This window comes from Bombyx mandarina, chromosome 20, assembly GCF_030267445.1.
Source record: "Bombyx mandarina strain Sakado chromosome 20, ASM3026744v2".
In the NCBI taxonomy this organism is placed as follows: Eukaryota; Metazoa; Arthropoda; class Insecta; order Lepidoptera; family Bombycidae; genus Bombyx; species Bombyx mandarina.
In genome coordinates this window covers 6,263,250-6,287,263 of record NC_143226.1, presented here as the reverse complement: position 1 = coordinate 6,287,263, position 24,014 = coordinate 6,263,250, and the positions used below count along the sequence as shown (strand labels likewise).

The following is a 24,014-nucleotide window of genomic DNA, read 5'->3' as shown; positions in this document are numbered from 1 at the left end:
TATTTCTGCCGTGAAGCAGTAATGCGTTTCGGTTTGAAGGATGGGGCAGCCGTTGTAACTATACTTGAGACCTTAGAGCTTATATCTCAAGGTGGGTGGCGCATTTGCGTTGTAAATGTCTACGGGCTCCAGTAACCACTTAACACCAGGTGGGCTGTGAGCTCGTCCAACCATCTAAGTAATAAAAAAAGTAATGTAAACGGTATATATCTATTTATTGTATGTATACATTTTCTATAATAATATATTGTCAATGGTACACCGGAACATACCTACTATATTTTTATATATTCTTATATTTTTCAGAATTTCTTTAAATTATCGCTTATAGCGATAACATCGCCTATTGTACAAATCTATCTGCTTTTTGACTGTTTTTTTAATGTAAATTGTGTTTTGGTGTGCAATAAAGTGTATTCTCTCTCTCTCTCTCTCTCTCTCTCTCTCTCTTTCTATCTCTCCTTATTTAATTACAAAAATGGGTACTTGGAATTGGTATAGGAGTGTTGGTATATTGGTATAGGAACGTCTTATCCTTTAGGCTATTATTATGTAAAGTATTTTATTTTTTGCTAAACAAAGGCCTGTATCTGGGCCCTACATCAACCATTGTCTAGGACAATTAGGTCTTGTTACAGTTACGATAAAATAGATAAGTTAAAATTTAAAAACAGCTAAAAACAAAGACCAGATTATATTATTATAAAGGTAAATACTATTTATTCAATATTAATCATTCGTACGTGCTGAATAAAGAATTGACGTATATATTGAATGAAATAAACAAGAAAATGTATTCATTTATTAAATAAACAACAATGATATCAATATATATTTTTAAATAAAAAATTCCAGCCCTTTTGTACGAATATACCGTGATTAACGCTAATTTATTAAAGTAAAATGAAAGAAGCATACACTTGTTTATATGTTAAGGGCGGTCGATGGAAAAGCCACCTAAGGTTTTTTTATTCCTACCTATGCTGATTAATATAATATATAAATATAAATATTTACTAACAATCACGCCACGTTAACTGGTCCCGTGATAAGTACGTAAAGAACTTGTGTTACAGGTACCAGATAACGGAAATATATGTAAGATTTTTATTATACGCAAACATATATTTAATATACATCCATAATCCTGGAAAAGATATTTATATTTATCATACAAATATCTTCCCTTGGCGGGATTCGAACCAGCGACCCCCTTGTGTAGTGACCATGACGTCACTTACCACTACACCAGACGGCCGTTAAATTTGATTGATAGCCTTGAGGGGCTATTTCAGCTTCGCCCTAACGTGTAAGTGAGCTCACGGGCTCAAACCAGAGTGTTGCTAATACTGTCCCTAGCAAGAGCAGTGCTTCGCAGAATCTACCACCGGATCGGAAACGCGACCCACTGAGAAGATTCGGCGAGAAACTCAGTGGGCTGTGTCTGTGGGTTAATTCGTGGAGCCCTTCGTCGCAAGTGACGGGTTCGACGAGGACGGTGACCGGTGCTTGAGGTACCTAAAAGCACCGTTAACGGATCAGGAGGATCCGTAATGACGTGTTTTGGGTGACGTCGACTGTTTACCATTCGGTCTACAGGATCCTTCAATGTAGTAAGGAGATAATGCCTTTGTAATGCCATATACCAATTATTGATCACAGGGTTCAAAATTGAATAAAATTAGTTTTTAATTAAACTTACATATTATATTGTTTTTAATACATTTTTATTAGTTTGCTATATATATTAAAAGTATTGTATCTTTATCTGTCCAGAATTTCGGGTAATTAAACGGTTGTCTGGAAGAGATTGCTATTAGCGATAGACCGCCTATTGTACAAACATATCTGCTTTTTGACTGTTTTTTGCTGTTAATTGTGTTTTGGTGAGCAATAAAGTATGTTCTCTCTTTCTCTCTCTCTCTTTATCTCTCTCTTTCTATATGTATATTTGTACGTTTGGTGTATGTTTTTTTGCATGTAATTCTGTTGTTATTTTAATCGACTTAAAGACGTTAGATTTCATGAAAATTTTCACTTTACTGGTGGTAGGACCTCTTGTGAGTCCGCACCCTGCCTATTTCTGCCGTGAAGCAGTAATGCGTTTTAGTTTGAAGGGTGGCGCAGCCGTTGTAGCTATACTGAGACCGTAGAACTCATATCTCAACGTGGGCGGTAAAACACGTATCATGGACCGTTGACAATACAATATTATTATAACTTTATTCTAATATTCGAACCGTATCGTCAGGACAAAAAGTTGAGATTAATAACTAATTAATAACTATTGTATGTACCTACTATTTGCTAATTAAGCGTGTTTTTTGTTTTTAAATAATTCAAATTGGACAAATGTCTCGCGACTAGTGCCCCCGATGACATCGGGCGACATTGCGCGACGTTGCCAGACCATACTATGAAATGAGTATTTTTTTCCCCTACCTATTCGCCGAATTAGTAGGTGAGCTCACGGGGCTCAAACCTGATGACGTTGCTAACATGAACATAACTGGTGGTAGGACCTCTTGTGAGTCCGCACCCTGCCTATTTCTGCCGTGAAGCAGTAACGCGTTTCGGTTTGAAGGTTGGGGCAGCCGTTGTAACTGTACTGAGACCTTAGAACTTATGTCTTAAAGTTGGTGGTGCATTTACATTGTAGATGTCTATGGGCTCCAGTGACCACTTAACACCAGGTGGGCTGTGAGCTCGTCTACCCATCCAAAAAAATGAACCTCAGCAAGTGCTTCGCAGAATCTACCAACGGATCGGAAACGCGTTCCACTGAGAAGATCCGGCGAGAAAGTGGGTTAATTTACCAATAAATGATTTTTATTATGTTACTATTTATTACTTTAATAAAATGCTAAGTTAACTAGTATTAGACAGAGTAGTGTAGTGTGCAGTAGTGAAGATGCATGGTGACGAGAACCGCTGGACGGGTTGTTGACCTGAAAAAAAAAATCAAACTATATAGTCTTATTGTTTGTCCAATATTGGGGCCGAAAAAGGATTTAAAGGAATCCGGTAAAATTACAGTTTTTTTTTTTTTTTATGATTGAAAGATTACTGGTGGCCCGGAGGCCTTTCCAGTTTCACCAGGACACGTGGGCGAGCAAAGGCTCAGCCAGGAGGGGTGGGATTTGCTAACAGCTACCCGAGCGCCTCCGAAGGAGACCTAACAGCTCAAGAGTAGCTGCTTCGCGAATGAATCTACTACCGGATCGGAATCGCGACCCGCTGAGAAGATCCGGCGAGAAACTCAGCGAGCTGATTCATGGGTTAGGTTGCACGGCGAACTCTTTGTCGAGTTCGACGAGTACGGTTACCGAGGTCCCTAAGCCTGCTCCTAGTGTTAGAGCTGAAGGCGTCTAATGCAAAGGTTATTGGATCTGATGGATCCGTAAGGACGTGTCTAGGGCGTCGACGGTGACTGGCTCCTGCATAATCAGGATTCGGGGAGTAGTCCGCGGCGGCAACGATAAGGCGATTATCATGACGCATAGCCTTATCGAAGTATCGTTCCGACGCTGACTTCATGTATTTCCGAATTGATTCGAGGCCCAGGTCGTCGTGTAGGTCAACGTTCCTCACGAACCACGGAGCCCCGACAGCTAACCTGCAAAAGCGGGACTGTAGGGATTGGAGGGTGTCTATGTGTGTGCGGGCCGCGTGAGCGAACACCACACTCGCGTAAGTCATGACGGGCCTTATGCAAGTTTTGTAAAGTGTCACCTTGTTCCGAAGGGACATTTTACTCCGCTTACAGATCATGGGGTAGAGTCTACCGAGAATAAACGCGGCACGGTCACGGACTGATTTTATATGCGGGCGGAATGTCATCGATGCATCCAGGGTAACGCCCAGGTACTTGACCTTCCTGGCCCAGGGTATGGGTTGTCTAAAGAGAGTAATCGGGGGTGTGAGATTCCTCCTCCTAATCCGGGAGGAAATCCGTGTGGAGCTTCCCCTCTGAAATAGCACCGCAGCACTTTTCGCTGGGTTGATGTCTATGCGCCATTTTCGGAACCACTGTCCTAGGGCTAGGGCTGCGCTCTGAAGCTTCTTCGCGATTAGGGACTTGTTTCTACTGGAATAGTAAACAGTCGTGTCGTCGGCGAATAAAGCTAAATGAGTCGGCGGCGACCGGGGAATATCGTTAACGAATAAGCTAAATAGGAGGGGGGAGAGGACAGAGCCTTGCGGGACTCCAGCTGTGAGAGATCGTGGGGAGGAGCGGGTTCCCTCGACTCGATATCGAAAAGAGCGGTTCGACAAGAAGTCCCATATGATGAGCACGAGACTATCCGGCACGCCCATGTTGAATAGTTTGAAAATCAAACCGTTGTGCCAGACTTTCTCGAACGCCTTTGCGACGTCGAAGAAGAGAGCTCCCGTGTATAACGGTTTTGGTCGATTAAGCCCCACAAGAATGTGCTCCGTGAGGCGGTGCACCTGTTGAACGCATGAGTGATTTGTACGGAATCCGAATTGTTCATCGATGAGAATGCCCTTGGATGAGACGAAGTCTCTGAGGCGTTTGTAGAGCAGACGCTCATACAGTTTGCCTAGAGACATGAGGAGGCTAATCGGGCGGTAGCTCGTCGGATGATTTTTTGGTTTACCGGGTTTATGTATGCCGATAACGTCCGCTTCTTTCCACACCGCGGGAAAGATACAGTTCGCCATAGCGGCATTGAAAATAGATGCCAACATCACGATGAGTTGGACGGGTAGAAGTTTAATAACGCGGTTGGATATATCGTCGGAACCGGGAGCCTTGCGAGGACGTAGGTCTTTGATCAAGTCTTTAACTTCCATCGGGGTGACGGGTGGTAACGCATCCGAGGGTGGCAAGGAGACTCTGCGTTCTACCTCACTGTCTACTAATTCTACATGAACAGGGTCCACGGATTGAGTGCTGGGCGTGCACTGGGTTTGCAATGTATCGGCCAGCAGCTCTGCTTTTTCGTCATCATCGAACGCCGCGAGTCGGCCTGAGGTTCCTACGAGGGGGGGCATAGTTACTACCGTATCCGATTTGAGAGTACGAGCTAAGCGGTAGTAAGACCTTTGGGAGGGCGCGAGTCCTTCTAAGAAATCAGACCATCTGGCATCTCGGACTTCGGTGATGCGAGACTTTACGTCGCGTTGTAGGGCACGCATTCGAATACGATTTTCCGCGGTAGGATACCTATCGTAGGCGCGTATCGAGGCGTTCCTAGCTCTAAGGAGTTCCCTAATATCGTCGGACAATTTGAAGCGGTGAAGGAAGTCCTCCGCTACAACTTGTTTCGATGACCTATCTAATGTCGAGGTGATGTGTGACGTTAAGATGTCTATGGCTTCAGCGGTATCCTGAGGAGACGGGGTAGAGTCCGGGTTAAACGGGAGCAATGGTGGATCAGATTCAGCCAGACTGATGCCCAGCGTGTGCCAATCCACCACAGTCCTCGTGACGGGAACGGAATCGGGAGCGCGACCGAGTTTCATAACGACGGGACGGTGGTCTGAATCTAACTCTGAAACTACTTCGATCGAGTGTAAGCGCAGAGTTACGTTTTTTAATAACGCTATGTCGAGTATATCCGGGCGATGCGCGATATTTAGTAGGTAGTGAGTCGGGGTTAGCGGAGCGACGATATCGAAGGCGAGATCATCGACTAACGCGTCAAGCCGCCTGCCATTCGGGGTTGTGGTGTGTGAGTTCCACCTGATGTGTTTACAATCTAGGTCGCCCGCCAGAATGACAGAGCTCCCCATACCGAGCAGCGCCTCGATATTATTGCTTAGAACGATCTTATCCGGTGGAAGATAAACGGACGCGATAACGATCGGCGCGTGTCCCGTCAGTGAGATTCGGCACACTGATGCTTCGATATTAGCGAGCGCGGGAGGATCGAGCGGGACGCAATGCAGGGCTCTTCTATAGTAAATGACGGTACCACCACCACGGGCAGAGAGTCTGTCGTTCCTGACCATGTTATAGTTCGCGATTTTAGGGTCACGGCGCGCGGGCTTAAGTAGGGTCTCCTGCACTAAAAAGATATCAATTTGATGGTCACGCAAAAAGTCAGAAACCTGATCACGTTGATTTGCGAGACCGTAAGCGTTAAAAAATCCTATCGTTACGGATAGGGGCTTTATTCTACTTATATACGCCATTGATTACCGGCGGAGTGAGGGGAGGACGTACGTATTTAATGACGCGTATACGTCGGCGTATTCCTGCACAACGGCGATAAAGTGTTGTGCAGTGGAGGCAGCGCGAATGGCGTCGCCCAAAGCGTTAACGCGCTCAAAGTTGATCGACTGAAAGAAGTCGATCGCTAAGGCGAGATTTTCGGACGCGGTCGGAGGGCAAGTCGCGGGAGAGGGACGAGTCGCGGGGGCGGGACGAATCGCGGAGGAGGGAGTTGTAGCCGTGTTCGTGTACGGCAGCGGTTTCGCCCAGGCCGAGACACTGGGCACCGCCGCCGGAACGAACGCTGGCTTAGCCTGCGACGCAGAGGGTGCCGAGGCTTTGATGTCTGGGCCGGAAGCTCGGAGGCGGTTTTGGCGGGCGACGCGGCGATTTATTTTCGGGGCTCGGGGGCATCCGCGGTAATTTGCGGGGTGACCCTGTGTTCGACACAGGACGCAGCTAGGCGGTTCCGTCGCGGTTTTTTGATCGCGAGTGCATAGGGCCGTGGCGTGATCACCTAAACATTTGACGCATCGGGGGCGCGCGTGACAGTTACGGGAAGAGTGCCCGTACAATTGACAGTTATGGCACTGGCTAGGAGTGCCTTTTTTATGGGGGGCTTCGACAGCGATACCAGAGAGCCTACAGACGGTCTGTGTGTTAAAGATTTTCTTACCCTCGGGGGTAGGCTGGAGAGCGACTAGAACCATATTATATGGCTCCCTACCGCGACCGGTGTGCATACGGTGCACAGAATTCACTGGTAGGCCTTGTTCTAACAGGTCGGCTTTTACGAGCTCTACATCTAACTCTTTAGGGATTCCGTGTATTACAACGCGGAGTTCGCGCTCCTCCTGAAGCGTATAAGTGTGGAAGCTTATACGCTCCTTACGGAGGTAAGAGGTGAGGGCCCTATGGTCATCAGATGAATGCACCTTTATTTGGATGCCGTTCGCGAGGTTACGGGCATTCGTGAAATTGATATTTTTGGCCTTAAGGGCCAGGGAAACTCGATCCCAAGCTGCCTTCTCTTGAAGGATTACCGGGGGAGGGGTCTGGGTTTTATTTTGTGCCACCGGACGCGGCGACGGAGTGGCACGGGCTGGAGGCGCAACGGGAGTCTGGGGGCGGGGGCGCGACGCGTTCGCGGCTTTGCTAATTTTAGCGGCCGCGGGAGCTCGAGACTCCGCGGCACGCTTCTTACCCTTTTGTACCACGGTAAATCCATCCGTCGATGAGGCGGGGGCGAGGTCGACCTCCATCTTCGAGTCAGAGTCGGAGGACGAGGAGGCGGGCGCAGGTGACCTACGAGCAGGTGTTTTGGAAGGCGCGACGGAGGCCGCGGATGATCGCACAGCTGGAATGGTAACCACGGCGGACGACGCAGCAGTTTTACTCGCCAGTATAGGCGACGCGGGAACGGCAGGCACGACGGAGGCTGCGGTGCTCGATGCAGAAGCTTTGCACGCAGGTACAGGCGACGCAGGAGCAGCGAGCTCGGCGGAGTCCACGAGAGGGCTTGCTGTGTGATCGGCCTTGAAGGCCAGAAACTCGGAAGTAAGCTTTGGGTCGCGAAGCCGGAGAAATTCCGCGAATACAGCGTCCATTATGGATTCGTGCCCAGGTGGGGCTGCCCCGGGACTTTGAATACACTCGCCTTGCGGCGAGGCCCCAACTTCTCGGAACTGAGCGGTTCTATTGAACACAGGTGGCGACGCGGCGCGATTACTACAGGACAAAGAAAAAACACAACAAAACAGGAATAACAAAAAGAAACAAAACAAATAAGCACTTCCAGGTGAACAGTTTGTCGGCAGATGTACCACGAACACAGAAATAACAAAAAGAAACAAAACAAATAAAAACTTCCAGAAAAAACACTTGATCGGCAGATGTACCACGAACACAGGCCGCGCGAACAATGGCCAGGCTAACAAAAGCCGGGCGAACAAAGGCCGGGCGATCGAATGGTCGATGGGCACGTCCGCACGTGACGGGTGCCTCTATCGGAATGAAATTACAGTGAAATCGGTTTTGAAGTATTGTCACATTCTTCCGACGGTTTCTCCCGAAAATTTCTATTAAAATTCATAGCATCTGAGGGCTATTTATAATATTGTTACGCCGGTAAGAGTAACGCCATCTATCGTCGAATAGTCGAACGAATATCGAAGGATCTAGTCGTATCTAGAACGCTCGAGAAGTACAACGCCATCTATTGTCAGATAGCGGAAACACATAATACTAGACTTTTGTGGAATATTCTCGACGATTCTAGGGATTTCGTCTCGTCTATAAAAGCGTTGGAGAGATGGCACGCAGTCAGTTACTAATCGGAACTACTCGAAGCGAACCAGCGACCGGATCACCTGAAGCGAATCGGAAGAAGCGAATTGAGAATTTTAAAGTGTTTTAAGTATTCTAAGTGTTGAATACAGTGTTAACTTGTACTTTGGTGGAACAGCGCGTAACAATGTGTATTTCTATATTTTTCAATATTGCTATAACCGATTTAAAAAAAGAGAGGAGTTTACCATTTCCACTGTAATTTTTATTCCTCTTACTTTACAACTTTTGTCTAGGTGCACTGATTTTAATGATTTTTTTATTTGAAAGCTGTAGGATCTTCCAGTGATCCCATTAATCAAGATCCGCCCAGTAGTTTTTAAGCTCTTGAAGTTTTCGTGGCCTAAAGGATAAGACGTCCGGTGCATTCGTGTTGAGCCATGCACCGGTGTTCGAATCTCAGGCGGGTACCAATTTTTCTAAGGAAATACGTACTCAGCAAATGTTCACGATTGACTTCCACGGTGAAGGAATAACATCGTGTAATAAAAATCAAACCCGCAAAAAATTATAATTTACGTAATTACTGGTGGTAGGACCTCTTGAGAGTCCGCGCGGGTAGGTACCACCACCCTCCATATTTCTGCCGTGAAGCAGTAATGCGTTTCGGTTTGAAGGGTGAGGCAGCCGTTGTAACTAGACTTGAGACATTAGAACTTATATCTCTCCACTGTAGATCAGGTTTTTTTTGGAATAAATGAAAAAATCTTACTCTTATAATGTGAGGAACCTTCAGTGAGTGTGCTTTTATTACGCTTTTATAGTATTCCGCTGAAGCTTTCGGTGTACGGGTTCGTTGTGGAGACGTAAAGTCCACGTGGTAGAGACCGAACTTAGACCTGAAAACGTTAAGGTTTTTAACTTCCCCTATATTAATGGTACTGAGGAAATTTGAAATAAACAGATATTTCAAGAAATCAGGATCGGAGGTCCAACACTGGGTTTCCATCATTTCCACTTTCTACAGATCAATAGTTCGAGCTTTTTTAAACCCTACTAATATTATGAAGGCGATAAGACTGTTTGTTTAAGCTTTCAGATCTTAAACACTCAACCGATTACCAAATTTTACATGCACATTAGGTATTAGGTGTATGTAAAATGCCATCGGGTACCTTATTCATCTCCAACTAAAGTCACAATCCTGCGCTGATCACATCTAACCACTACCTGCATTGTATGCTATGTTTGCAAAAAGTAATATAATGTAAGTGGCCCATACGTTGATAAGCACAATTTTGTACATTTTGACGCGAATGAATTCTATTTGGCGCATTTGCGAGTTAGAAATCAACCTATAATTAAGTAGCATTTTAAAATACGGCTTGCATGATTAGCATTATTTACATTAACAGGAATGATGGCTGGTGGTGCATTATAAATAGGCCACATAAATTTGCTAATGTTGGTAACGTATCTGCTACATTTCTTTTAATATAATCTTAAAATTAGATCTAGTTTCTCTATAACCACGCACGTATCCATATTGCTGACAGAGATTTGACAGAGCACTGATATATTTAGGTTCGGCATTTTTTTCCCCTACCTGATCGCTGAAGGGGATATTATACTACGCGCGTAGGTAGGTTTGGTAGGTGAGCTGAATATGGAAGGATTTGCTAACATTAGCCTTAACAAGAGTAGAGCTTCCCTGAATTTACTACTGGATAAATTCAGTGGGCTGTGTCAGTGGGCTAGGTTGCACATCGAACTCTTCATCCCATTCGACATGTCCAATTAGAATGGTGCCCGGTACTTGGAGAGCCTAAAAGCACCGAGGGTGGTACGTGCAGATCCGATAGGGTGTGTTTAGAATAATGGCGGTTTTCTGTTGCCCCGTCGTTTAGGTTGGTAATTTGAGCGGCGGTACGATAAGAGAGCTATAGTGCCATGCCGATTTTTCGAAGAAATTTTAAGCACCGCTTGTAGTCACTGACATTCAAATCGAGACTTTGCTCCCTTGTTTCAAGGTATGTTATTGGGATCTCGTTCACAATACCAACTACTATAAGTCCTCACTTGTATCCATCCATCCATTCGTAGTTGTCCATCAGCGTCCAAGCCGTGTATGCGGTTACGTTGATTTTGTCTTTTTTGATAGCCAGGAGAATCTGGAACACCAAAAAAGACGTGTTAATGATGTAATCGTAGAAGTTGAGCTTCTCCCGCCACGCCTGGTCGCTTCCGAACCTCGTAGCGACAAGTCTGTTCCGATTTGTGGAAGTCTCCTTCTGCTTCCAATCAATCAGGTAAAGTCCCTTTGGAATTGTATATTAATGTGTTTAGTGTAAATGACTCATACCTCATGCATATTATCTCTGTAATAGTTTATTCGGTCAACATCCTCCACGCCACCAAGATTCGGAAATCCGTTTTCCGTTACTAAAACTGTAAGATCGCCGTAATTTTTCTTCAACCACTGCAGCAGTTTTCTTATCCCTGGTGGGTTGACCTATCAACCGAAAAGTATTTACGAAGAACTGAATTATGAAAAAATAAGAAGAAAAGAAGCCTAGAATTTGGCTCTGGACAGTGGTCCAGCATGTACGTTATAAGAATTGACGAAGTACCTACAAATACACTAGCCGAAGAAAGCTGGTTAATTATAGGTACAGTGGGGAAGCCTATTGAAATAAAATAAAAACATCCTAACTTGAATAGAGAAGATAGTTGGCGCTTATTTAAGACCTCAGGATCCTCTTATCGTGAAAGTGAAAACTATATCAAATGTACTGGCTGACCTCAAGATGCTATTAGCTTTCAAAAAAGAAAATAGACGATACATACAAAATATATAAATGAATAACACTTTAGTCCCACGTGACCATGAAAGCTGTAAACTATTCAAAACGTGAGAAATTACAAAACGAAAGATAGTAAAGGCGAGATTAAGCCGTAAAGTTGATTTAAGTATATTAAGCAATCTTATCTTATCAAGTTTTTATTCTAGATTCCGCTATTATTTTAATTGGGTATCAAATAAATAAATAGATCAATGAATAGCTTTACAGGTACGGTGTATCATTAGAATTATCAAATCGAAATGACACTGACTATAATTTGGTAGGGCAGTTGTGTCCTTGAATTTAGAATTCGCATTGATTCACACAAAATGGATGTATATTCCGCTACTAATGTTAAAACATGGTTGAAGACATTACACAAGAGAACAAGTTGCCAGTCGTATCCGATAGGTGTACCTGGAAAGCAAACGACTCGCAGAAGTCTACACTGAGATTTGCTATCAAAGACGATTGCTTCGAAGTCATTGTACTATTCGGTTTGAAATATTAGTCGTAACTTGGATTTCTTGACTTAAGCCGAGGATTTTCACTATCCAGTTCATCAGTAGATTGGTTGAGAGATCATGAGGCTCATTGGCAATCGAATACTCTCATTAAGCCTCAGAAAAAATGCACTACTTTTAAGCGTAAGTATCAAACTAACAAAAAACCAAGAAGATGAAGTCTTGGGCCAGTGCGGCGAAACTAGAAGACGAGCATCGAAATCAGGAGCATCCCCTATGGGCCAGGGACTCAGCTTCTCGCCAGACTCTGCTTTTCGTACCAAGCGACTTGTGTAGTGATTCAGTCCAAAAAAGTCGTAGGTACCTGTAAAATAGCAAATACTTATTTTGCAAACCCGAAATTATGTTTAGCTGTCCTTTCTAATTGAGCCTTGAAGATGCAGATTTCAAGCTTAGGCCTTTTTCTATAACTGCATTCTGCACCGATTTCGTTATGTTATCCACTTATTATAAAAGATGCGTGATTTTTTAATGAGGGAATAAGTACTGGTGGCTCGGAGGTCTTTCCAGTTTTACCAGGAGCAAAGGGCTCAGCCAGATGACGCATGCTACGCTTGTATAAAAACTGAAGAAAATTTTGGCCCTAGTCGCGAAATTCTTATACGTGCCTCAGTTTTACAGTACAATGGCTACCCCACCCATCAAACCAAAACGCAATTATGCCTCACGGCAGAAATAGACACAGTGGTGGAACTTAGCCGGTTTCACAAGATGCCCTACCACCATTAATCAAGCTTACATTTTTATGTACTATTTTAACATCTACGTCTACGCCAATAAAAATGATGCTTCTTATAATTCTGGTCTATACGTTCCTAGACCCTTTAACCCATTTTGTTGAAACTTAGAGCATTTGTTGTTGGCATTTTAGGGAAGGCTGTTACTAAACCATCAACACTCGACAAATAGCGCGCATATTATAGTCTTAACAAATCAACGTTGCTAAATGTATGCATATTTAGCGTTAGCCACAGCGGACCACGGCCGGGTTTCGTTTAATTATTGATTTAGGCACACGGTTTTTTGTCAATTCTTCAGTGATAAGACCGCATTGGCCACTGCATTGGTCTGCCGCAGGCTGATGATGATGAAGACCGCATTTCGGTTCAGTGGTAAAGCATGACCGTTTGTAAGAGTCTGTGAAGGCCTACTTAAATAAATGGTTTCGATTTTGGCTTCCTGATCGGTGGCAGAGTAGAAATTCCTTTAGTATCGCATATGTCTACAAGAAACGCTGTAGCCGGACGCTTTTCAGGGCTCGCAATTAACAATATCTTACCCTTGATGTACTCAATCTCTTGCTTAGTCAGAACGGGTAGATTTGACTTCAGGTACCCTTGTCTTCGACTATTGTCATGGATAGTTTTCTCTATGCTCGGCGGCCATCCACCTTTCTTAGAGTAAATTGGGTGGGAGTACCGACCGACCTGAAAATATAATGAAAGGTTACTTTTATTTGCGTGTCTTTTCACTGATGATTATGCTTTTTCTCTGCTCATGGTGCGTCATTTACTTCAGCGTCTTGTGGAGCTATTGCCCCTGATCTTGTTTTTACGCGTGAATACACGATTATTCGCAATTATATTACCGATGATTCTGATTTTTGTATTTCAATACCCTCGAGCTTTGATGTATTCAAGCGAAGGGATTTATTTATGTATTAAGCTCCATCAACTTTATACTTACCGAACTAATGCTGTAATAATCTATTATAGAAGAGATATGTTGAATACATATCTGAAACTTGTACCACTTGTAAAAATATTAAAATTACACGGAAAAAATTGTGAAAATTACTACAAAATGGTATTTATAAGTGGCGTTTACGCTTAACCCGAATTGGGTCATATAACATATACAGCTGCGAAAGAACGATTTTAGTTGTGGTGGGACCGCTTGTGAGTCCGCACAGGTAGGTACCACCACCCTGCCTATCTCTGCCGTGAAGCAGTAATGCCTTTCAGTTTGAAGGGTGGGCCAGTCGTCGTAATTATACTGAGACCTTAGAACCCATATCTCAAGGTGGGTGGCGGCATTTACGTTGTAGATGTCTATGGGCTCCAGTAACCACTTAACAACATTGGGCTGTGAGCTCGTCCACCCATCTAAGCAATAAAAAAAAACCAGAATTCACAAAAACATGAATAATTAATGAGTGACCAAATAAAATTGACTCTTCATCGGTATGGCTATATTGTCTTACCCAATTTAAATGTACTTACACAATTTTCTAATGCTAGTTCAGTGACTTCTTTATCTTCATCAGTAAGAGGCTGAAACCAAAACAATTGGTTCGCGATGGAGATTTGACCTGCAATTTGGGTGGTAAAATAGCTATTATTATTGGGTAGATTTGTAAAAAAATCCCAAAAGAATTACCTAACTGTGAAACAAATCATTATTTCAGAAATAGTAACAGGAATTAACAGTGAAACAAATTATCTTTTTCCTAACTAATAACAGCTGCTATATGTAACAAGTACGCTCTAAAGATAATGAATAAAAGATGTTCTGTAAAGTTGAGATTTCGTAATGAACAATCTAATTAGGATAAAGCAGCAAAATAGCAGATAAGTTTTGATTTTAACCGTGTATTTAATGGTTAGTGCTTTGGGAACTAATTTTTTTATCCTTCCTAAGCTGAGAGCCTTGAGAGGCTATATCAGCGTAACCTTAACTAGTAGGTGAGCTCACGGGACTCAAACCTGATGACGGTGCTAACACGAACCCTAGCCAGAGCCGTACTTCGCAGAATCTACCACCGGATCGGAAACGCGACCCACTGAGAAGATCCGGCTAGAAACTGTGGGTTAATTTACTCGTCGAGCCCTTCGTCGCAAGCGACGGGTTCGACGAGAACGATGACCGGTGCTTGAGGTACCTAAAAGCACAGTGGATCGGAACTACATAGGACCACTACCCTCCACAGTACATTTCCAGAGATCTTGCCACACACCATTCGGCTTTGAAATGAACTTCTGAGCGCTAATACATGTATTTCTTTAAACGAGCATTGCGGAGAATACTCCGCGGTAGGCAACGGCTTGGCTATGACTCTAGCATTGCTGATGTCCACGGGCGACAGTAATCATGCACAGGTGGGACGTTTCCTAATCTGTCTATAACGGTAAAATAAATCCATCCTCATGTCTCAAAGTAAGCATTCACATTATGAGGTCTCCGAAGAGTACTTGATACAAGGTTGATCTCCACCGATTGTCTGCAGCAAAAAAAGAAATTTTCTATATTGCTTAGGTCGGTGGACGAGCTTACGACCCACTTGGTGTTAAGAGGTTACCGGAGCCCATAGACATCTATACCTATATATAAAAATGAATTGCTGTGCGTTAGTCTCGCTAAAACTCGAGAACGGCTGGACCGATTTGGCTAATTTTGGTCTTGAATTATTTGCGGAAGTCCAGAGAAGGTTTAAAAGGTAAATAAATGTGAAAATGCTCGGAATTAAATAAAATTATCAATTTTGTTTTTCCTTTGATATGTCCCCCGTCGGACGGATTCCTTTTATTAGTTTAAAGTTTATTTTATACAAGAGCTTAGGTCTTTTATTTATCGATTGAGGCACTACGAAGTCTGCCGGATCGGCTAGTCTACAAAATAAATGCTACCACCTACCTTGAGATATAAGTTCTAAGGTCTCAGTTTTTACAGTACAACGGCTGCCTGACCCTTCAAACCGAAATGCATTACTGCTAACTCACCATGATATTTATGTCTGAACTCCTTATCGTAAAGTCTCCAGGCTCTCGCGTGGGCCATCAACGTATATTTATTGCACAGATATGGTGCAATTTCAGGATCAATGATCCCAGGAGCCACCAGACCAGTGTTGTACGCCATGTCGCAAACGACGAAGGGCTCGTTAATCGTGATCCAAGTCTTCACTCTGTCGCCAAATAACTCGAAGGCTGTTCTGGCGTAATTTTCGAACCATTCTGCGATGTGAGGATTCGTCCAGCCGCCTGTGTCATGAGAAGTTTCAATGAAAAGAGACAGAACGGCTTATTGTGTCTACATCTTTTTTTTATTGCTTAGATGGGTGGGTGGACGAGCTCACCGCCCACCTGGTGTTAAGTAGTTAACTGGAGCCCATAGACATCTACGACGTAAATGCGCCACCCACCTTGAGATATAAGTTCTAAGTTCTCAAGTATAGTTACAACGGCTGCCCCACCCTTCAAACCGAAACGCATTGCTGCTTCACGGCAGAAAGGCGTCTCGTTGCGTCGCGTCTCGAGGTAGGTGGCCGTATTTCCGTTGTCCATGGACGCTGGCGATATTTAGGTTGTTAGTGTATATAAGCTCCGGCCTCCGGTAACCACAAAACACCATGTGGCTCGTGAGTGTGGCATACCCATCTAAGCAATAAGTAAATACAAACTACCATGAAATACTTCACTTGTTTCTAAGTGTGGTTTGTTATAAAAACAATCTTACAAATCAATTGAGAAATCAATAAGACTTAATACCAAATCTACTTACCCAAGTCCTGAAGTCTCTGTGGAAGGTCCCAATGGTACAAAGTGACCAAGGGCTCTATTCCGTTTTTCAACAACGCATTTATCAAAGTATTATAATATTTAACTCCATCTTCACTGATGTAGTTTGGAAAACCGGTGGGCAGAACTCGTGGCCAGGATATTGAGAACCTGAAAATAGGGAGCAGATAATATAGTTTCTATGTGAAGTCGATTATCTTGTTTCTTCTGACGGGTGGACGAAAGGACTTTGCAACTGTTTTGCTAGTTAGAGTATTTCGCGCAGTTGTGGATTAGGGTGATGTACACCTAAACGTCAAATTCTCCATAAGCAAGTACACTACTATCATTTTTATGTGGATATTTGGGTGATGGAAGCCGCGAACTCCTAGTAGTAACTGGTCATTGCCAAGTATATGTTACCCTACTTAATCCGGTACGTCAAGCACGAAAATCTATTGAATTTGTAATGTAAATGATCGAGTCTTCGATACGAGAACGGATCATTACACTAGACCGTATTTGTCGAACTCGGCAAAGGCCTCAACGTGCAACCTAACCTAAGCACCAGCCCGTTGAGTTTCTCGCCGGATCTTTTCAGCGGGTCGCAATTCCGATCCAGCAGTATATTCATTCGCGAAGCAGCTACTCTTGAGTTGTTAGGTCTCCCTTGGAGGCACTCGGATAGCTGTTAGCAAATCCCGCCCCTTCTGGCTGAGCCCTTGCTCGCTCACCTGTCCTTGTGAAACTGGAAAGGCCTCAGGATCACCAGTAAACCCTCAATCATAAAAAAAAGTATAAGTTTTGAGTTTCGAGAACATGTCACGTTCCATTGCTGCTGAAATTAATTGTTTTCACGGATGGCAGGGACGCTATTTAAGCCTATAGGCGGACTTTCCACGCGCACTGTGGTACCATAGGTCCGGTGTAGCCGGTGTGGTGGAGCTCGATGGGGTTTAGTCGGTAGTTGGTTTTGCGGGGCGAGCGCCTCGCGCGCTTTTTCAGGGCGTAGTCTCCTGCGAGGAATTCGGAGAGGTGGAGGACCTTGGCCCTCCTCGTCCCCCTATTCCTCTCAGGAGGCGCCGGAGTCGGACATAACCCGGTTCGTTATCCCCCCGGACCGGGTATCCGTAAATGAATACCCCAGCGTTAAAAAAAAAGGGGTGCTGTTTAAATCCTATGCATTTCTCGATAGCGATACGAATACTTTTTCGATAGTGTTATGTGCTCGCCCCTCAGTTCTTAATTTTTTTTAAATATATAGATTACCAATTGAATACCGGCGAACGGCGCAATGAATTTCGTATATTCCTTAATTAAAATTGATTAAATTTTTATATCGGTGAATATAGCGGTTTTTTAATCTCTCAAGTATTTTTATTGCTTAGCTGAGTGGACGAGCTCACAGCCCACCTGATGTTAAGTGGTTACTGGAGCCCATAGACATCTACAACGTAAATGCGCCACACACCTTGAGATATAAGTTCTAACATCTCAGTATAGTTACAACGGCTGCCCTACCCTTCAAACCGAAACGCATTACTACTTCACGGCAGAAATAGTCAGGGCGGTGGTACCTACCCGCGCGGACTCACAAGAGGTCCTACCAGTAAAGTAATGTTTAATGTTTATATTCATAATGTTTATATTACCGATAAATTAATGTTTAATGTCTATATTCAAAACGCAAGAGGTCTGATTGTTTCGTCGCGTGCAATCAACTCGGGTTGATAGAGCTTGAAGGATAAAAAAAAAGCTTACTTCCTTATTACTAATATTACAATAATAACACATTATATCATTAATATCTTCTTGCTTATTTATCGCAATGAATCATTTATAGAAGTCCTAGCTATTTATTTATTAAGTTGCACCAACAAAGTGATAATCAATACAAAACATTGACAAATTGACAAAAGTTCATGGCAGATATCACCTCAGTTATAGATGCAATCGACAGTGCATTAACAACGACAACAAAAAAATACTACTTTACTGGTGGTAGGACCTCTTGTGAGTCCGCGCGGGTGGGTACCACCACCCCGCCTATTTCTGCCGTGAAGCAGTAATGCGTTTCGGTTTGAAGGGTGGGGCAGCCGTTGTAACTATACTGAGACCTTAGAACTTATATCTCAAGGTGGGTGGCGCATTTACATTGTAGATGGGCTCCAGTAACCACTTAAGACCAGGTGGGCTGTGAGCTCGTCCATCCATCTAAGCAATAAAAAAAAAAAAAAAAAGGCTATTTCAGCTTCTCTTTGACGTGTAGGTGAGTTCACGGGGCTGAAACCGGGAGTGTTGCTAACAATGGCCCTAGCAAGAGCAGTGCTTCGTGGAATATACCACCGGATCGGAAACGCGACCCACTGAGAAGATCCAGCGAGAAACTTAGTGGGCTGTGTTTATGGGTTAATTCATTCGTCGAGTCCTTAGTCGCAAGCGACGGGTTTGACAGGGACGGTGACCGGACAACCTTCCATTTTCCTTTCGCGGCTTACAAATGTGCGAAATTTTCCTAGATTGCGAGCAATTAATGAATGAAATAATAATTTACCTATAAAAGTGTACGCCTAGTTCTACAAGCATTTCAATGTCCCGCCTCCAAAGATGATACGAGTCACAAGCGACGTCGCCATTGCTTCGATCAGATATTATGTCTGCATGCTCTCGTGTGAAGGTATCCCAAATGCTTTCTGATTTATCTGTAAATTAAGTCAGTTGAATTGAGAATGGCAAGACAGATAAGAACATGTTTATTTTAGATCCACACGAGATTTTAAAAGTTTCTTTTTTTCATCTGAATGTGATTATTTTATCTGACTGCCGAAGGTCAGTAATGTCATTCGAACATACCAACCTGTTTATAAAAAAATATGAGTTATGTATTTTGTGACAAATTTCAATGATTGTACTTCTCTCGGTAAATGGAATAACTTTGGAATTCCCTATTTCATTTAATAATTACATTAACTGGTTTTTCTAAAAGATATCATTGGGTTGGGTCATTAGGTCGAAACATATCTCCGCCTTTTGTATTTAACAGCGGAAAGAGAGGCAGTGATAAGTACTTAGATATTGCGACTTGAATGTCCAGACTATCTCATTTATCATTTTTACGACTTTAATGATCTCTCGACATTAGCGCGTGAAGGTATAACATCGTGTAATAAAAATCAAACCCGCTAAATTATAATTTGCGTAATTACTGGTGGTAAGACATCTTGTGAGTCCGCACGGGTGGGTACCACCGCCCTGCCTATTTCTGTCGAGAAACAGTAATCTGCTTCGGTTCGAAGGGTGGGGCAGTTGTTGTACTGTAAAAATGAGCCTTAGAACTCGCGGAATTCGTTTTTTTGTTGTCTGTGGACTCCGGTAGCCTCTCGACACCGGGAAGGTCATGATCTCATCTATCAATAAGAAAAGCAATAAAAAAAAACAAAATGTGTGCAATTCACACGTGGTAGAAGTGAAACCTTCGAAAATTAAAATACAATTATCCTAAACGTCTTAAGTATATGTAAAATGTTGTCATTAGTAAATAATTGTAAGGTAGCGCCCTCTGTGAATTGATATTTTAATTTCACGTATAATCCTAAATTAAAATTCACTACAAGAGCTTTCATACACACGTTAGTATTAAAAAATCTCACAGATGGCGCTGTATTAAATAGTATGTTGTATATTTCTGTCTCATTCTTTGCTGGCTTCATCCTACACATTTTTGTATTTGTGTCTCTTACCTGTCGTTTTTTCCGTTGCATCCGGTTTGAAATCACAACGATTCTAAAGAAGTTTTCACTTCAAAAATTGTACAGTCATCGGTTCTTGATACGTGTGGAAGTTTAAAGATTTCGTTACATACAAGCAAACGTACCAATGTAATGAAAGCGTGTTAAAAATACAAATCAAGTGTGCTTAGTGCGAGTTTTTTAACGTTCTCGATAGCGTAAAAGTTTTTTTATTGTTTTGTAGGCAGACGAGCATACGGCCCACCTGATGGTGAGTGGTTACCGTCGCCCATGGACTTCAGAAATGCGAGGGGCAGAGCCAAGCCGCTGCCTACCGCTTAATACTCTCCACAAGCCTCGATGCCGAACGGCCCTCCTCTGTATGGAGTCAAATGGAAGAAGTTGGTATTTGGGAGCCCCGGCCCAGAGATGGGAACAGTACTCCACGCGAGGCCGGACTCAAAGTTAACTCAAATTTGTATGGAGTCGGAACGTTTGCCTACATTTGCCGCTAGGGGCGCTGTTCCAACTGCATACAAGCTTGTACTCGGTATTTTGACATCATCGTGACAACAACTTTGTAAGCTCGAGGTCAGAGATCGCAGCTTGGAGACGGGTCAGTTTGACAGTCACTTGTGTACACAACTTCTGTGACGACCTGGACTTAGAGTCCATCAGTAAGTATATGCAGTCGGCGTCGATGCGCCACTTCGATAAAGCGGCACGACACGAGAACCCTCTCATCGTGGCCGCCGGTAACTACATTCTCGATCCTGCGGAAAGAATGGAAAGCAGTCGACGTCGCCCCAAACACGTCATTTCGGATCCTCCTGATCCATTAACGGTGCTTTTAGGCACCACAAGCACCAGTCACCATCCTCGTCGAACCCGTCGCTTGCGACGAAGGGCTCGACGAGTAAATTAACCCTCAGAAACAGCCCACTGAGTTTCTCGCCGGATCTTCTCAGGGGGTCGCGTTTCCGATCCGGTGGTAGATTCTGCGAAGCACGGCTCTTGCTAGGGTTCGTGTTAGCAACGTCGTCAGGTTTGAGCCCCGTGAGCTCACCTACTAGTTAAGGTTACGCTGATATAGCCTTCCAAGGCTATCAGCTAAGGTAGGAAAAAAAAATGTGTACACACGAAACACATGCGAAAAGTCTTCATCGTCTCGCCTCTTCATAGTTAAATTTCGGTAACAAAACCAAATCTGAATGTTATCGCTTTCCAGGTTTATTTATTTATTATTTATTTACACTTTATTTCAGTTTTTTTTTTAAAACTAAAACATTGTATTAGTAAGAATTACTTATAATCTATGTTAGTAACTTTAAAATTCTAACACATAACAATACTATTCTATAATATAACTATATATAAATTTGTAGGACAATGTGGGTGGTAAACTATGCAAATATTAGCTAACCAATAAAAAAAAATCAGCTGGTTAGTAATTATTTTTTATGATCTTGTTTATGATAAATGTTGGAGAGGGGGGACTCCCTAACAAAACCTTATATTTTGTAGGACCAAATATTTTTACACGTTATCTAGATAATTATCTCGATAATTAACAAAGAAAAATTCGGTTAGTAATAAATTTCTAAAATTCGTGAAATCAACATATTTTATCCTTGCTACCCCTAGTAAGGTACTATTTACCAACGTTACTGTAAGGAAAAAAGTTGAGCGTGAGGTCAAAAGGAAACTACTTACGAAAAATCAGCTTGTTAGTAATAAGTGATGAAAAGCGTACCAGGGATCCTGTACTACTATCATTACATACATTTTATATCAATAAATTTGTTTTTTTCTCCTTCCAAGTGCCTGCTGCAAAGGCTATTAATCAGCAGTCCCTCGATCTTGCTCGATACGATTTTCAGAAGACTGTTGCCACCGTCTCTGACTCGACGCAATAACGATGCACTTCTCTTCCGCATTATTGCAAAGAAGTCATCGGTGTGAGATGTCGCAAACATTGTGGATGCACTACAAAAGCGTATATTGTATCGTATTCTCCTAATATTAATTACTCACCTGAAACATTCCACGCCCCTTCAATTTGGTACGCAGAAGAGGCCACACCGAACTTAAATTCTGGAGGGAAATTCAAGTCGCCACAGAAACCACAAGAGATAACCCTGTAAATTAATTAATATTGATTGTTTATAAAAACCTTCAATGATAGACATTTGTGTTGTTTGAAAAAACTTAAAAAAAATATTAAAAAAACTTTAAAATTTTTTAAAAACTTTAAAAAAAAAAACTTAAAAAAAAATTAAAACTTTAAAAAAAATAAAAAAAAATAAAAAATAAATAAAAAGAAATTAAAAAACTTTAAAAACAATTCAAAAACTTTAAAAAAAATTAAAAAAAAATTAAAAAAAAAACGACTTTAACCCCTCATTATAACCTTATTATTACCATTAACCCCCTGATAATGAGGGGTTACCGTCGCCCATGGACTTCAGGAATGCTAGGGGCCGAGTCAGGCCGCTGCCTACCGCTTAATATTCTCCACAAGCCTCGTTTGAAGAAGGACATGTCATAGCGCTCGGGAAATACTGTTTTAAGTGGATATCGAAGTCCATGGACGTTACAGTCAGATGAGTTATGCATTGATCGTGTAGAAAAAACACGTAATAAAAAACGTACAATTGTTCTATGTAATTAATTATATTTTAAAAAAATCTCCCTCCAATAAAAACCGTAATTTATTAATCATTCAATGATTTATATATAGTAATAGTTGATACGCCATCGGTGTGGTAACGTAAGCAAATATTTTAGACAATACATCGTACTTTATCGCCATTTAAATCTTTCAATCATATCTTTAGCTGTCTCGATGGTGCAGTAGTTAGCGACCCTGATTGTTTCGCCGAGGATCGTGGGTTTGACTCCCGCATCGGGCAAGCGTTGCCTGATGAACAGGTTTTTTGCTTTGGGTGGTTAAGATCTATCATCATTCTCCTGCCCTTCTCCAGTCACCTGGGGTCGGCGCAACATGTTTTCTCCTTCCATACTCTTCTATCATATACCATTTCTTCGCTCACTCCCCTCTTACCCATATCGTCTTTCATGCAATCCATCCATTTCTTCTTAGGTCTACCTCTTCTTCTATATCCTTCCACATTCATAATTAACACTCTCTTACCAACCACTCTGGGTGATTAACATCTATATAATATATATATTTAAACATAGTATGTTTATCAGATTCTGGTATCAAAAACACAGGGAATCTTCTATGAGTGCTGGATGACAGTACTTGATTTGTTCCCAATTATAATTAATGTTATTATTATTCGATGTTCAGCTTCTCATAGTGCATTATTGCTTAGCTACTAATATTTTCAACTTGGGTTTAATATGACTTTAAAATAAAGTAAAGTAAGACTAAGTATAGAAAATGTTTTCGACGCTAACAGGCGATGAACTTGATGTCCACAACGCACCGGTCATCGTTCTCGTCGAACCCATCCCTTGCGACGAAGGGCTCGGCGAGTACATTAACCCACAGACACAGCCCACTGAGTTTCTCGCCGGATCTTCTCAGTGGGTCGCGTTTCCGATCCGGTGGTAGATTCTGCGGAGCACGGCTCTTGCTTGGGTTAGTGTTAGTAACGTCGTCAGGTTTGAGCCCCGTGAGTTCACCTACTAGCTCGGCGAATCTAGAATAACCCCTCGAGGTTACTAGATTATGTGGGGAAAAAAAATCGATTGTCTGTAAAGTCGGTTTACTGACGATAGTTGAACGTCATAAGAACGACATAACGACAACGTCATAAGAAAATACTGATGGAATGGTTTCATTTTTCAATTATCGCAATTATCGTTGCTATAAACAATTGACACCGCATTCACTTTTCACTGAACTTCATACTTGACGAAAACATGTAAATGTATTATTGTATAGCAGCTCTTCACGCGGATGCATCGCTCACTCAAGTAGGAGA

General features: G+C 42.6%; 1 protein-coding gene across 2 annotated transcripts in view; it reads right to left on the bottom strand.

The window, feature by feature from the left end:
• Positions 1–2,826: 2,826 nt before the first annotated feature.
• Positions 2,827–24,014, bottom strand: part of LOC114248372 (myrosinase 1) — a 34,023-nt gene continuing 12,835 nt past the window's right edge. Inside the window, exons 2-12 of one of the 2 annotated variants that reach the window (XM_028181588.2) lie at positions 22,093–22,196; positions 18,885–19,032; positions 16,335–16,501; positions 15,554–15,814; positions 14,057–14,145; positions 13,114–13,261; positions 11,975–12,138; positions 10,830–10,979; positions 10,547–10,638; positions 9,240–9,366; positions 2,827–2,948 (exon numbers count right to left, since the gene is read on the bottom strand). In XM_028181588.2, the coding sequence (XP_028037389.2) occupies positions 2,853–2,948; positions 9,240–9,366; positions 10,547–10,638; positions 10,830–10,979; positions 11,975–12,138; positions 13,114–13,261; positions 14,057–14,145; positions 15,554–15,814; positions 16,335–16,501; positions 18,885–19,032; positions 22,093–22,196 (1,546 nt within the window). In that variant the 3' untranslated portion in view covers positions 2,827–2,852. The remainder of the gene's footprint in view (positions 2,949–9,239; positions 9,367–10,546; positions 10,639–10,829; positions 10,980–11,974; positions 12,139–13,113; positions 13,262–14,056; positions 14,146–15,553; positions 15,815–16,334; positions 16,502–18,884; positions 19,033–22,092; positions 22,197–24,014) is intronic. The other variant, XM_089735647.1, reaches the window with a different exon arrangement.